Below are 17,068 nucleotides of genomic sequence, written 5' to 3' on the forward strand. Positions count from 1 at the left end.
TCGGACTGATTCCCCACCTGTAGTCTACCTACCTACCTATGCCCTTCTCACTTTACCTGTCAGTCACTAGTGTCTGCATTTGAGTCCTCTTGCTTGTTACTTTGACAGTCATGACATAAGTAATGTGAAAGCTGGACTCTTGTACACCTGTATGTCCATCTGTGTCTGTACCGTATGTAGTGCATCTCTATTGGTGCTGGTCACTGGGTGGCAGAGAGGTTTAAGCTCCTGGTCATGTGGGGATCAGCAGAGAGAGAGAGAGAGAGAGAGAGAGAGAGAGAGAGAGAGAGAGAGAGAGAGAGAGAGAGAGAGAGAGAGAGAGAGAGAGAGAGAGAGAGAGAGAGAGAGAGAGAGAGAGAGAGAGAGAGGTTTCTTGATGTCTAACTGCTTTAAGTGCAGTGCTTACTCAGGAGCTCCTTAGCCACGAGCAAGGAGTAAAAAGATGGTGTACTTCAAACCTTAAACCTTGTGAAATATATATATATTGTCTTATTTATTTTGGAATTGCAATCTCCAAATCCAGATTTTCTTTATTTTTCCTGGATATTTGGAAGTTCCTTGGAATCCTACAGGCATTTCACAAACTGGAGCCTTTGAACATTTTCAGCTCCATCTCGGACCCTACCTGGAAAGCTGGACTAATCTGAAAATCACAGCCTTCACATAGCATTTTGGAATTCTAGAGTTGTATTCTTATCTATTCCTATACCTTGTGACCGACTTTGGAATATTGTCTGGGGAATTGGATTTATTCTACTCTTTATTCTACAATCTACAATCCTTGGTGTCCTCAAAAACACTCCGAGATTCCTTTTTGGACCTAATCTGGAAATTGGAACATTCTGCAATATTAATCCTAGGTACTTCCTAATTCCCTATTCAACCTTTTCTGGAATAGTGGGCTCAATTTGAAAACTTGATATCTTATAGAACTGCACACTGATCCTGAAAACTTGGTCACCAATTCATCTTGAGTAAGTGTCTGATCATTTCAATACATTTAATCAATGGCTCAGTCAGAATCCTGCCCAAACTCAGAAATGTCAAATGGCACCATTGTCCACAACCCAGTAGCTTTTAGTTCAGACTTGGACACTCAGAGTCGAAGAGAGGATGAGGACGAAGAAGAAGATGAGGATGTGGAACTAGCAGAAGAGGTAGGGGAAGATGTTTTGATGATGGGTGAAGCAAGAGAGGTGCAAGCTGAAGGAGAAAGTGGAGAGCAGGGTGAAAAGGAGGAAGTGAAGATTATTGATATGGCCCCGTTACCAAATGAAGCAATAACAGAGGGTGAGGAAGGAGGTGAACAAATGGAGGAAAATGGAGAGGAATGTGAAGAAGTTGGGGATGAAGAGCCTGAAAAGACAGATGAACAGATTGAGAAAGAGGGTACAAGTGAAGGGGTGGAAAGGTCAGAAGACACAAACACAGTAATTGAAAATCCGTCTTGCTTTTCAGCATTGGTAGAAGTAGAAGAAGATAGCCAGCAGATATTACACAGTGATGGAAAACATGGAGAATACAGTGACAAAGAAGAAAATAATCTAGAATGTGTGAAAGAAAGTGCAGAAATAGAGGTAGGGGAGGAGAAGACTGAAGAGGGTGATCAGGGATTAAAAGAACACCACATAGTATCTACCACAGAAGATCAAGAGACTGTCCGGGGTTCTCAGAACTCAGGAGCTGATGCACAAAAGTCTGAAGAAGGTACAGAGTTGTCTTCTGATGACACAGACAAAACAGAAGTTGTTACATTGCCAACCAATGATGAGGTAACAGAAATATCTGAGGATTCAATGATAGATGTTACCTCTGTTACCATGGAGGTAAATGAACAAGTCAAAATTGAAGATGATCTTTGCCAAACCTCAACTGTCAGTGACAGTATCATACCTTTTGATGCAATGGCTACAGTTGTGGCGGTTGTTACATTGCCAACCAATGATGAGGTAACAGAAATATCTGAGGATTCAATGATAGATGTTACCTCTGTTACCATGGAGGTAAATGAACAAGTCAAAATTGAAGATGATCTTTGCCAAACCTCAACTGTCAGTGACAGTATCATACCTTTTGATGCAATGGCTACAGTTGTGGCGGTGGCCAATGAGACCAGCCAATCAAGCAATGACAATCAAGATGAAATGAAACACACTGATGAGAAGCTAACAACGATGGATGGAGGAGAGCAGAGTTTAGAAGAGAAGGGAAATACAGGTGATAATGTTGTTAGTGAGTTAACAGTCGAGGAAGAAGATGGAGGAAGAGATGATCTGGAAGTGCAGGAAGACAAGATTGGTCAGCTTCAAAGCCAGGCTAAGGTAGCTCCTCCAGAACCAGTACTTCAGTCTGTGGAGGATATACCTTTAGAAACACAGCAAGATGTGGATTTAGACCAGGTAGAGGAGGCCCTTGAATTGGAGGAAGAGGGTGAAGTTGTCGTGAACCAGCCAAGAGAGGTAAAATTAGAGGAGATTGAGTCCACAACAGAGCAAGAACATCCTTTGCAGCTCCTCAAAGAAGCAGGGACAGATTGGGGAGATACCTTGTGGAAACAGCTAAGAGAGCCAGCCCATGTAGAGGATGAGAAAGGAGTAGGAGAAGAAGATGAAGCAATGGAGGGAGAGGTAGAGATGGCAGAAGAACCTGTGACTATTTTAGATGATGAGATTGAAGAGACAGAGAAGAGTCAGAGTAGAGAACTTAAGCCTTCTGAAGATACCATAGGCAAGACAAAAGACGGAGTGCATCAAGAGCGGGAAGGAGAGAAGGCTGAACTAGACAAAGAGAATAAAGAGAAGCAGAAGGATGATAAGGACAAGAAATCAAAAGGTGAAAACCTAGAGGAACTGGATATACATGGAAAAGTTAAAGGACTGAAGAAAGCGATGGAGAATGGGATCATAAGTCCCGAGCCATTTAGGAAGGAAGGATGGGGGACAGCAAGAGTGCTGCCGGCCAGGAGAAAAGATACTGACTGGATTAAAAAACATCAACCAGAGCAAGAGAGTGCTCCAGAAATTAAAGACTGGAGGAAAGACCTGAAGCCAGTGAAAAAAGACATCTGGGAATCTGAGAGGGGGAGAAAGGAATCGTTGAAGACAGAACCACTAACACAAGAGAAAAGTCCGCCAAGGAAGGAGGACTGGATAAAAGAGCTGAAGTCAGTGATCAAAGATGACTCCCAGCCCAAAAAGAGGACTGAGCAGGTAAAGAAAAAGCGAGTGGTGCTGCTGGAGGATGGCCATTCATACATCCCCCACCAGGAGATGAAAGAGGAGAGGAGACAGGAGGTGAAACTGATTTCCCATAGGAGGGTGGGGAGCCCTGTGCCTCCTTATCGCAGGAACAGCACAACAGACCAGGACCAGGACTATGATGTCTCACTTTATGTTAAGGTAATGGAACATATACATACAACCTTTCCTACGCATGTATGGTGCACATTCTGTATGTCCAACCTGAGTCAATAAAACCTCATGTACATTGAGAAAGGAGGATTCCTCCATGGTTCTTCGGTCGAGGCATCAGACCATAATAGTGTTAGTGGTTCTAGCAACTTAAAATTACTTTATGGAACTGTATCTACATTCATTGACTGAGGTCATAGGGGAGAACTGAACTCAAGACACAACATTGCAATTAAAAACCATACCATACTAAGTAGAAAATGAATTATCTAGTTAGTATACTTTAAGACTGTGTTAAACCTGCCCAGATTAAAAGACCAGAGCTTCCTTATTCATTTCAAGTTGGCCACAAAAATTTGTCATTTGGCAAATATATTGAACCTATCTACTGCATCTTTTGCAATTCACTGCATGGGCCAATCACCCACATTTCTAGTAGTTTACTTTGATCGTGGATAGCATAATCATATTGTTGGTTTATGCATAATGAACAACAAAAGAGTATTATAAACTGTTGCACAGTGTTTTGATATCTGATAAGTTCAGGGGGTCCTAAGGACAAAGAACATACAAGAATGCAAGTACAAACATTAAGTGAAATACACTTCAAATCCAGAAGTGCAACAAATTAAAAGACAAACACATACAAAAGTTAAAAAAGCACTCTTATGTGTGCTTTGTCCTAAGGGCCAACAATAAGCATTAAACCTCAATCAGCTCCATAGCACATACGTCATACAAACTGAAGCGGTAGTCAAGGTAACAAAAGCCAGAATGTGCTGATCCCGGGAGCTGATTTTCTAGAGAGCTGACGTGCACCAATTCTTGGAAATAGAAACAATGGTGTATGATGACGAGGTGCCACGCTTCAACCTGAAATGAGGTGTGTTGAGACACTGCTGGTGTGCATGGCCCTCAATCTGGACTTCCTGGTTTATTTTAATCAACTTAATCATTCTTGGAGCAAAGCAGTCCACAGAATGTTTTTTTCAACACATTGTTACTTTTGCTCTGAAGTCCTGCTAACTGATACAGATTTGAACACTGACATAGACTAAAACTCTTGAATGGGCTTCATGTCAGATCCTCATGTACTTGTATTATATCATTGGGTACCAGACCCAGAGACACATCTGGCCATAGGGACAGCTGAGTTAGGCCAACTGCAGCTGAGTCTCAGACCACTTGCATGCTCTGCACTGGAAGCCCAAATGTGAGCAGGCTGCATATATGGCTGTCTTAACGTCAGGTTTTTGAGCGACGTGGACTTGTGACAATTTGTGCTAAGAATCAAAGTGTTCCAATTAGCAGGCTTGAACAGCCCTGGACTAGTGCACTTGGACTAATTTTAAAACATAATTAATCATGAGACTGGTGTGACTCTAGCAAACACATATGCTGGATTTAGGCAGCTGTTGAGCCAAGCCATTTTGGCTCGGGTGGTGTGGTCATAAGCCCAGGCTGGCTGTCCTGTGGCATGTTGGAAAATAGAGCAGTGGCACATAGGGCTATCTGGCAAAGACACTGTACCCTACAACAGAACAAAATAATACAATGCAATATATATTTAACTATTCACAACTAAATACATCTTTCATTTATTCTTTTTTTTTAATATAGGGGTTTTGTTGTCTTGTGGTTTAAAATGTTTAGTTGTTGATTGATGGAAAGGTAAAGGTACAGAAAAGGTACAACTAGGAAGAACTGTGCTTTAGTGAATATTTTGTCTTAAGAATCCTATCAAATATATAATAACCTCTATGACAGAGCACACAGGCTTTCCATAATCACCACATCAAAAACTGTCCAAACTACACATACATTCACATATGTAGATACACATATATACATTATCTTTACCCTTTCATCTGCAAACATACCGGTTATGGCTTTGTTATTATTGTGTAGCAAAATAGCTGGGTAACAAAACCAATAATAAACAATATAATTGATTGTTTAGCTAGAAGTTATTCTACCAGCAACAGTCATTTAAATAAACAGTATTGTGTAAAGCCACCTGACACTCACACTAGCTAGCAGATACAATGCACCACAGATACTATATTCAGTATGTAGATATGATGTTATCAACTAATGTTTAAGAAGACTGGCTGTTTTTGCTGATATTTTCTATATCTAGGACAACATGAAACACTTATTTTTGTATAATTACTATTTTGTGGAAATATGAAAATTTGGAAAAAATACAAAAAATAGATGATTTAATGGTCCCTGTTACCTCGTGTACATTTAGTGTGCTATCTTGCCTTTAGTGTATTTTTGTATACATAATATGTATTTACTTCCTCTGTGTAAAGCACCTGTGAGTACTATGAAAAGCACATTATGAAAAAGAAAATTATTATTGTAAGGTTGGACATAAGTTTAAAAAATAAAATCTAACACCACAATGGTTATGTGAAGTACATTTGCCTACTGATGCAGTTGTTTTAGGCATAGATGCTGTCTTTATTGGTACATAATCTCACATAATTACCTCAGAAATGAGTCTGAAAATAGTATAAATTTGAAGTGAGGTGAGGCTGAAGTGTCTCTGTGTGTCTGGCATGATACAGAGAGGGAGCAAGTGACAGAGTAACCCCATCTTGATCTACTTACCTTATCCAATTTAGACAGTGATATCCTAATCCATTAGGCATGGTAGCCTACACTTCTCCATGCATGGAATTCTAAAGGTTGTGGACAAAATAATAGGAACACATTGTTACAATATAATATAACCAAATGCAATATCCGAAGGATATTACATTTGGTTATATTATATTATAATATATCCTTCTGAAGATTATAATTCTTTCTTTTGGTTTGTATTTTTCCGTCCTCTGTAGGTGTGCATTTATACTTTAATAATGACATGCACACACACACACACACACACACACACACACACACACACACACACACACACACACACACACACACACACACACACACACACACACACACACACACACACACACACATTTTTCTTTCTGGTTTAGCAGCACATTCCTCACCGAGGTAAGAATAAAGGAGGGCAGCATGCTAAGGGCCAGCAGAGAGGTTTAACGCCAAGAAAAAATGCACTAATATCTGAGAGCTGCTTCACATACAAGCTTGTTCTCTGTGGGAGCTCACATTCAAACAATGGCTTCCTTTGTCAGGGGCACTGCTGGCAGCACAGACCGAAGTAGATGGAAATATTATGGAAAAAGGTACAAGCGTCCCTCTGAGTTGCTGTAGCCAACAGCACATGAGGTACAGAAGGGTTGAAACATTTGATCAGTCAGTCATCAAATGTCTTGAAAGTAGTTCTTTCAAAATGACATGGTCACAACACACCAACAGAAGGTTAACTTTCATTTTGACTCATAAATATGGTATGGGTACTTTGTGTCATTGTCTTGCGTTGAAGGATCTAAACTCAGGCATTAATGAATAGCGTAGCAGTGCTATGCTGTTGCCAGTAGCATGCAGGGTTAATCTCTACATTCTCACTCTGTAAGCTGATTAGCTGTTTGGTGCTTAGAGCTCTGGGTGCAGTGATGCTGGAAATAACACATCCTCACACTCAATACTTCATGTACATTATGTTTAACAGCTAGGTATCAAGCTCAACAATGACCAAGGTTTGAGTGATGAATGCTGACTCGCTTTTTTAATATGTACAGCAGATGTGACAGCTGAGATATGTCTCTGTGACTGCAGCGGTCACTACTGATCTGTTGACCTGAGCTGTCCGCTCTACTTACCCTCATTTAGCCTCACCCACTTCTTGGCCCCCCTTTCTGTGGACTAAATTGATGTACAACAAGTATTGACATTTTTATGGACCTACTGTTTCTACTCTTGGATTTTGCATATGTTTATTTTACTTCTATTTTCATATACAGGTCCTATTGTGGACCACGATAATCCCTTAACAAGGGTATCATTGTAACCATGACTAACTTTAAAGACCCCCTCTTTGAAAAAAGTGTGTTTTGCTTATAGTTACTTTACTTGAAGGTTTGAGCTTCACTGTGCAGAATGATGTATGTACAATTTGTTTTCACATTCATCTGCTGAAGGGGGAATGTTTCTCTGTGCTCTTCACAATTTAATGCTTGTATCAGTGAGCATGATTTATGACATCACAATCATATTTTAGATCCAGTCATGGTTGAGTATGCAACACACGATGTGGAAACCTAAAGTCTCCAGTACATGTGTGCTGAGACTGGGCTGTTCAGAGAAGTTTAACAAAGTAATTGAACTTTTTTGGGGAAAAAAAGATCTTAAAACATGTCTGAAGGGGATCTTTAACAGATTAGTCATTTTAACTTAATTTCTCATCATTTAAGTTTAGCTGTCTTAACCCAATTGAACCTTAACCATAGCATTGTCACATCTTAACACTTACATACTGTTCGGGTCAAATTCGACCCATTTTTAAAAACACCCCAAATGTTCCGTTACTCTGAAATTTGATGAGTTTTCCTAAAGTGGCCCAAAATGCACAAAAATGAAAATATTTTAAAAAAAGTTATTTTTATAGGTGCTACAAATGTTTGTCCATTGAAGCTGTTCTGGGTCAAATTATCTCCGTATCTATTGACATGTGTTTTAGTGAAATGAATAGTTAATAGTTTTAATAAGATAGTAGTTATAAGGATTTCTTTTTATGATGTAGCAGTGAAGACTGATGGCTCTAATGGTTATACAATAAACCCCAAAGCTCCATAAAGTTATTGTCATTTTCACTTTCACTTTCACTTTACAACATTTTAAAACTGTAACACTGTTAAAAGGCACAGACAAATAATGTTCTGTCGATTGAGGTATCAGATCAGAAAATGCTTGAATGTGTTGTTCTTGAGTGCATGCACCAACAATATACTGTATTTCAGTCATTCAATTTGGTCTCCTTGTTGACATTTATACTTAATGCTACTTTGAGAGAAGGGGCCAACTATAATGTGGCATGGTTTTGCAGCTATTTGCACACTACGTTAATATTTCAGGCTTGTGTCAAAAACTCAAACATGTGAACCACACAAAGAGGAAAAGAGTCAATTAATTAACAGGTGTCAGTGTGTACTAATGGAGCACCTCCATCTACACTTTCTTGGGAGATGTTGTCTTATGACAAGTTGATCTGGGTTAAATTTAAAACTAGTAACAGCTTCATGTGTAATAACAAATCAGACTGCAAAAAAATCCACGTCGCACGAAATCAACACGAATAAAAGAGAGAAAACAAGAGAGATTTCTTAGCTGCTGCGGGGGTGAAAGTAGACCTTTCCATCACTGCTGTGACACACACTCACAGTGGATACATTGTGTGTCTGTGTGTGTGTGTTTGTAATGAAACAGAGATTCCATTACCACCCACACTCCTCTGAGATATGAAGGAAATGCAACACTGTTCTGTGCCTCTGAAATTCACACAAAAAACTGACCTCAAGTAAGATAACGATGTTTATTAGATGATTTTAAAAGGAACATCCGAGAGAGAGATCATGACCCACAGTCATCACATTGGGGATGCTCAAGAAAAGAAATCCCTGTTTTGACGTAAATGTACAGTGTATTATGATATAGATGGAAAAAAAATAACAGCCTATATATTGGTATTTTACCTATTTACTGTCTATAATTGTAACCACTATAGAACCACAACCCATGTCTTAACCTTTAAACATCTTCTCCTGAAATGTAATGCTTAGTCTTTTATCCCTAGATGTTATTTTATCTCCATAATGTGACTGTGTTAACTGATTTCCTCTCCTCACAGTCTTATTAATACACACACAAACATCTTCATTGAGACTGTGTTTATTACTCATTCTGACAAAGAGGGATTGTGTGTGAAGGAAACACTGACATACCAGAGAAAGCAGGAAAAAAATTGTCAACCAGTCCAGGGAGCAGGCAGATGGACAGACTCACAGACAGACTGGTTGTTAGTTGCTGGTTGTCATGGCTTTATTGGGAAATATGGATGAACTAATTCTGGATTATAATACCTTTATTCTGAGTTGAAAACATCATTTCTGGGTCTTTTTTTTTTGTTTTCTCGAACAGTCTCTATTGGAGTAAGAGACTGTCTTTTAAGTGTTTTTAAAGGACCCTGGTGAACGTCCCATCAAACTTTCAGCTCATTTGGAATGCTGAACTGGATGGTTCATAATGTCCTGGTATGACACTGTAGTTAAAAAATTAGGCTTCCCTACCATTGAGTTGTTTGTCAAGGTAAGATATGTGGTACATTTCTGAAAATCTGTTATTATTGTCACAGTCATGTTTTTTTTCTCTCTTTGGCAGCTTATGTTTAACATATGGTTATTTTCCCTCTGTGATGTGTGTATGTGCCCGGTCAACACCAAGGTCCCATTAAGTACAGTACACACACCAGATTATGGATATGGCAGCTTTAATAGCTGAACAGAGCCCCAGAAGCCTTACCTTGCATTGCAGGAGGATTTGCGAGATCACAACATCATGACATCCTATCATGTCAGGCTTCAAGTTGCGCACTTGACCAATGTCATGATCTCGTAAACTTGCAAATCCAGCTGCCTCCCAAGGTAAGACATAGATATGTGGGTCATCCAATCACCTGTCAACTATTTTGTGAAAGTGCCTGCCCTTCTTCAAAAAGTTCCACGGATGACTTCACACATGGTTCTGTGTAACAAAGGATCTGGTGCACCAGGTTATCAGAAACCAACCAGTGCCCAGGTTTTTATTTTATTTTTAAAGCACAATTTTATTTAGGATTATTTACCAGTAGTGCAGTATCCAATCACAATGCACCCGTTCAGAACGGCATATTGGGCTCTTCAATCGTTCCTATTTCCTGTGTCTTCAGTTCAGATTAGAGTGGGTATGTTTGCTCCAAAGATTTGTGCTTTGTCTGTAGTGATACTTCACAATCATCATACTCTCAGAACATATGAGACACAGTGGTTTTGAACTACCCATGGAAGTATTTGCTCCGTTTTACACGTGTAACTATAGTCATTGTGTATTGGACTCTGAGAGCTTCCAAAATGCAGGTGACCTACACTCAACCATGTACCTGAATGCCTCCTTTGTAGTCACTCACTGCTGATATGCTAAACCTGTTGCACTATGCTTTCTGTCTCAACACTCAGAGTGTCCATTCTGAAGCACAGCAGCTCACTGATCGCTGGTTTATTCAAAGTTTATTCAAATGTATTCAAATGGAATGCATGTCAAAATTGCACGAAATTCGACACAACACTCCCTTTAACACAACACATGTATGTATGATATGTGTGGGACAAACATAAATACATTCATACATACAGACAGACACTGGCTTCAACCTCAGACTGTGGTAGTTTCTGCTTTTAACGCTTACATACTGTTCAGGTCAGATTTGACCCATTTTTACTTATTTTTGACCTTTGAAAGCAATGAAAACACCCTATAATGAAATTATTTAAGTCTGAAATGTTATGACTTTTTCCAAAAGTGGCCCAGACAATACAAACATTCTAAAATATTTCAAAAATATTTCAAAATGATTTTTTTGTAGCTGAGTCAGTGTTGATTGGTTGGTTGGTTTTAATGGTTATAATGAACCCTACCATTCAAATATTCAAATTATGTTGCATCTTTCACTTACTCTATTTTCTATATTAACTTACCACTGATTAGTACCATACTGTTAAGACCTAAAAACAAAATAATCGGCTAAAAGCGGTTAAAAAGCAGTATAGATCTGATAGAACTGCAGAGTTAGTGATTACACATCATCATTTCATCAGTTGTTAAAATAATCAAACTGGTGTCACTGGCCATGCTAGAATGGGATGTAAAACTGGGATTTATATGAAAAACAATCTTTATCCTTAATGCACATTGTGTTCACAGTTTTTCTCCCTTTATTTGATCAATTCATTCCAATAGTAAAAGTGTTGTTTTGAGCACTGATGGATCCTCACTGATGGCTGATGGGATCTAATATGAGAATGAATGGACTTGCAGGTCTTTGCTTTTAGGTTTATATACAGATTAAATCCTATAAATATATTACTACGTGAATTATGAATGACTTATTCTTTGTAGCTCATTTTAGCACTGACACAAAGTTGATCATAATCATTCTCTCATTCCTCTGTTTGTGTGTGTCTGTTTTTATGTGCATGCATGGATGTGTGTGTAGGCAGGAAGTGATGGGGAGAGCATTGGTAACTGTCCATTCTCTCAGAGGCTCTTCATGATCCTGTTACTTAAAGGAGTCGTCTTCAATGTCACCACCGTCGACCTCAAGCGGTAACACTCTGTGAAACTCACACATTCATATTCACCTGTGTGAAGCTACAGTACAGCCTTTGTGATTGTGTAAATGTTTGTGTTTATGCTGTCAGGAAGCCTGCTGACCTGCAGGACCTCGCTCCAGGAACCAACCCCCCTTTTGTGACCTTTAACGGTGAGGTCAAGGTCGACGTCAACAAGATAGAGGAGTTCCTGGAGGAGAAACTGACCCCACCACGGTACACAAACACACATTTACTGGCTTATCGCTGGCCAGAGTAGATTTTATTTATCAATCAAGCTTACACAAATAAATTGAAGGTTTTTTTAAAGGGGTATGATCAAGTTGTATTGTTTTATCCCATAATAATTAGGGTTGGGGGCATTAGTTAGCAAAGATGGATGAGAGCCTCTCATCATAAAGGTAGTGGCTGATAGGACGAATATCCAGATATCAAACAGTATGTGTAGCATGTGATTGAATAAATGATTAATAATGATGATCCATCAGTGGCTCTGTAGAAAGAATTCATTTCACATTGTATTTCACATTAACGGTTGAATATCAAAATTTATGAGCATCATTTGGAGAAAATAAATCAATATGCAGGTTTACTCCACTGACCATGTGTCTTTTAACACCAGTTACCCAAAATTGGCTCCAAAACATCGTGAGGCCAACACAGCTGGCATCGATGTCTTCGCCAAGTTCTCAGCTTACATCAAGAACCCAAGAAAAGACACCAATGATGGTAAGAGAGAGACACCTTCAATTCACTTAACCCAGAGTTTTTTCAAAGCTGCACATATAAATATTTTTATGTTAAAAAAAATCAATCATTTGACTGTATTGTAATGGGTATTTATTGCATGGATAAACCCACAGTTCCCCTCAGCTCTACAGAGCCCTGGTCCTGTAAGCAGCCAAAAAGTTATCACAGCTTTAACGTTTAATAGCTTGGATGAAGACTTGATTTAGATTGAAGACACAAAAATAAGGACTTGTGACTTGACTCTGACTCTGTTGTAAGACTCCACTTACTTGAGACTTAAAGGCAAAAATCTGAATAGACTTGACTATTTGGCTAATAGAATAGAATATAATAGAATATAATAGAATAGAATAGAATATAATAGAATAGAATGGAATAGAATAGAATAGAATAAAATGGAATAAAATGGAATAGAATAGAATATAATAGAATAAAATAGAATAGAATGGAATGGAATGGAATGGAAAAGAATAGAATGGAATGGAATGGAATATAATAGAATGGAATGGAATGGAATGGAATGGAATGGAATAGAATAGAATAGAATGGAATGGAATAGAATAGAATGGAATGGAATGGAATGGAATAGAATAGAATGGAATGGAATGGAATGGAATGGAATGGAATAGAATAGAATAGAATGGAATGGAATGGAATGGAATAGAATAGAATAGAATGGAATGGAATAGAATAGAATAGAATGGAATGGAATAGAATAGAATGGAATGGAATGGAATGGAATAGAATAGAATGGAATGGAATGGAATGGAATGGAATGGAATGGAATAGAATAGAATAGAATGGAATGGAATGGAATGGAATGGAATAGAATAGAATGGAATGGAATGGAATGGAATGGAATGGAAGGGAATAGAATAGAATAGAATAAAATAGAATGGAATGGAATGGAATGGAATATAATAGAATGGAATAGAATAGAATAGAATGGAATGGAATGGAATGGAATGGAATGGAAGGGAATAGAATAGAATAGAATAAAATAGAATGGAATGGAATGGAATGGAATGGAATGGAATATAATAGAATAGAATAGAATAGAATAGAATAGAATACAATGGAATAAAATGGAATAGAATAGAATAGAATAGAATAGAATAGAATAGAATAGAATGGAATGGAATGGAATAGAATAGAATAGAATAGAATAGAATAGAATGGAATGGAATAGAATGGAATGGAATGGAATGGAATGGAATGGAATGGAATAGAATAGAATAGAATGGAATGGAATAGAATAGAATGGAATGGAATGGAATGGAATGGAATGGAATGGAATGGAATAGAATAGAATGGAATGGAATGGAATGGAATGGAATGGAATAGAATAGAATAGAATGGAATGGAATGGAATGGAATGGAATGGAATGGAAGGGAATAGAATAGAATAGAATAAAATAGAATGGAATGGAATGGAATGGAATGGAATATAATAGAATGGAATGGAATAGAATAGAATAGAATAGAATAGAATAGAATAGAATAGAATGGAATAGAATAGAATGGAATGGAATGGAAGGGAATAGAATAGAATAGAATAGAATAGAATAGAATAGAATAGAATAGAATGGAATGGAATGGAATGGAATAGAATAGAATAGAATAGAATAGAATAGAATAGGCTTTATTGTCATTGTACATAACATTGAAAGCAATCCTTATTGGTGCCATAAGGTAAAGTTAAAAAAGTGCACACAACACAAGAAACTCTACATTCTGCTGTCATTATTGCACAATTTCCCTTAGTATTGCACAAATAAAGATTCTTTTGGAGTACTGCCAAACTGTATTGTATTAATTAATAACACAATGAGGATATGTGCAACATCTGTATAATGTATAACTACTTTCAGCTGCAGCAGCTGGCACCAGAATGATATTTAGAAAACTGTAAAATTAAGATGAGATAAGCCTTTTATTAAAACATTAATAAGTCTATATATACACATAAATGAGTAGGGTGATTTTTAGTGATTGAGATTTTTTAAGGCCACGTTACTCTTCTTTGTCCCATTAGTCTCCCTCAGGAAGCTACTTTATTATCTGATCAAGCAGACTTCATTTGTGTTTCATTTGTGTGTGCAGCCTTAGAGAAAGCCTTGCTGAAGTCTCTCAGGCGTCTCGATGAATTCCTGAGGACTCAACTATCTGATGAGATCGATGCTGATGCTGAAGGAGACCTGCCTGAGTCCACCAGGAGCTTCCTAGATGGGCCTGAGCTCAGTCTGGCTGACTGCAACCTGCTGCCTAAACTACACATCCTGAAGGTTCTTTGAGCTCTATTTTCATATTGTAGGAAAAAGAATGATCTGTAAGGTTTTCATTTTCTCCACATTGAAGAGAGATTTTATGTGGATTTTGTACATAGGAGCACAACCAATGCTCCAAACTCGTGCCAACTCACCCCTACTCATATTTTTCTCTTTCCAGGTTGTGGCAAAGAAATACCGTGGGTTTCAGATCCCAGCAGAGATGACAGGGGTTTGGCGGTATTTAAACTGCGCCTACGAGAGGGACGAGTTCACCAGCACCTGCCCAGCTGAGAGGGAGATCGAGTTTGCCTATCTGGATGTTGCAAAACGAATCAAATAAGGAGAAGAACGTACACACTGTACGAAACTAAACTAAAACTGATACTAAAACATCTGTTAACTCTATATATCTCTACAGTGTGTGTGTGTGTGTGTGTGTGTGTGTGTGTGTGTGTGTGTGTGTGTGTGTGTGTGTGTGTGTGTGTGTGTGTGTGTGTGTGTGTGCGTTCACAGGTTGGACTGCACAGTGATCTGTTGTATCTTTATACTAATCATATAACAAATAATGATGATATTAACAGAAATTAGAGGTTTGCTTGCAGAATTCATTTTTCATTTTTTCAGACAATGGCCGGACCAGTAACACAACACATATAACAAACATTACCTACCAGTACTACTGTATCAGTTTTTACCTAATGTTTTTTTTTTTTTTTTTTAAGTATAACAATTACCACCTGACCCATAGCCATTAAAATATAAATAAGGCTGAGATCTAACTTTATTGATTTTTTTTGTGACACATTTCTGTTATAGAGAGCATCAGTCACAACGTATTATCAGTTATGGCCCCTCAATAATTGGCATAAAAGAATGATTTCATATTTTTGGGAACTGTACTCTTTTACTTCCTTGACTAGCTTTAGATGAGAAGATTGATACCACCCTCATGCAGAGCCAGAGCTGGAGGCGGATTACTTAAGCTTAGCATAAGAAGTAGAAGCAGCAGGAAAGAGCAGGCCTGGATCAGTCATGCCTGGAAGTCACTAACCCAGCCAAGAAATTCTTCCAGCATATTTCTTTTTGAGCTTGGATTAAAAAACAAGATCTAATGTATTAATTAGTGAGCTTTAGAGGGTCTGCTAGCTGCATTTTATTACATTTGGAATTTTCCTTGAAGCCTAAAGTAACACATGTTGCTTTGTGGAAAATGCCAGTCAAAACCTAAAGACATAACTGAATATAACACCTTTACATTTATTTGGAGAAAGTGTTCATTGTGTTATGATCCTCACTCTGAAGTCTAGTATTAAAAACATGATCTGATGACTTCTGTCTTGATGTTAATGATCAAATAGTTATATAGTCAAAAGTGTATAATGTCAAGGCTCAGAGCTTTTTCTATGTGTACATTTTATAAACATGTGTACTCTTTATATTGATACTATTGATGCAATTCTTTTGTATCTGATGCTACTGACTGAGGCTGAGTGTGGACAGGTCTTGGTGCTGGTTGGTTTATCTAGTGTTAGAGACATTTTGTAGTTCAAAAAAGACCATCACTGTGTCATTTATCCAAAGTCACCTCGTTACCCTCATCTTGTCTACTTGGGTTTATAGTCCGTCTGTTGTAGTATCCACCATTTCCAGGACAACAGAAAGTTGCATTCATGTCATATATGAATTACCTTTATTAGTTAAAAAATGAGCTAAATCGTCATTTAAACTTCAAAAAAATCACTTGTTTAATTGTTGTTGAGATGTGGTTTTGTATGTTTTTTGTGAATCATCAGAAGTGAAGAAGTGTTATCTGAACATAACCAACCCTAACACCAGCCTTACATCCTCTCTGGGGAGATTCTTTATTAAACTGATTTTATCATTACAGTATGTGTCATCCTTAGTTTATTTCACAGGAAAATGATTCTGAAGGGAAGTTGGTGTACAATCAGGTTATAATCCAAATCATGTAACAGTGTTTCTTCCTTTATTGCTATCATTTGGTGCCATGAAGGACTAGTTGATATAATACAGTTTCACAGTCTTTATACCAAATTAGAGGCTTTATAATAATATTTCAATCATAACTTGGATTATTTATCCTTAATTATGGTTTCAGAAGACAGGCAATGTATTTTTTAGGTTTAATATTATTTCTTTATGGACAAAAAAAAGAAAAAAAGCACAAGCAATAATACACTTGTTTCATCATCAGAAAGTTGAGTAATTGCACACTCAGCATTCTGATATTCATTTGAACTGAGGTTTGTGTGAAGGTTCAGGATGTTTCCAGTGGGTTTAATGAGGATTGTTTCAAGGCATCTTGAGTTATGAGCAGATGTTATAG

The 17,068-nt window shown here is 37.8% G+C and overlaps 1 protein-coding gene across 1 annotated transcript; it reads left to right on the top strand.

Annotated features, from left to right (window-relative positions):
• The first annotated feature begins 11,592 nt into the window (after nucleotides 1–11,592).
• LOC134006639 (chloride intracellular channel protein 4) lies at nucleotides 11,593–16,600 on the top strand. The gene is made up of 5 exons (XM_062445581.1): nucleotides 11,593–11,696; nucleotides 11,792–11,917; nucleotides 12,324–12,430; nucleotides 14,555–14,736; nucleotides 14,900–16,600. The coding sequence occupies exons 1-5, from the start codon at nucleotides 11,641–11,643 to the stop codon at nucleotides 15,059–15,061; spliced, it is 633 nt and encodes a 210-aa protein (XP_062301565.1). The 5' UTR covers nucleotides 11,593–11,640; the 3' UTR covers nucleotides 15,062–16,600.
• Nucleotides 16,601–17,068: the final 468 nt, after the last annotated feature.

This window comes from Scomber scombrus, chromosome 24 (genome assembly GCF_963691925.1).
Source record: "Scomber scombrus chromosome 24, fScoSco1.1, whole genome shotgun sequence".
NCBI lineage: Eukaryota > Metazoa > Chordata > Actinopteri > Scombriformes > Scombridae > Scomber > Scomber scombrus.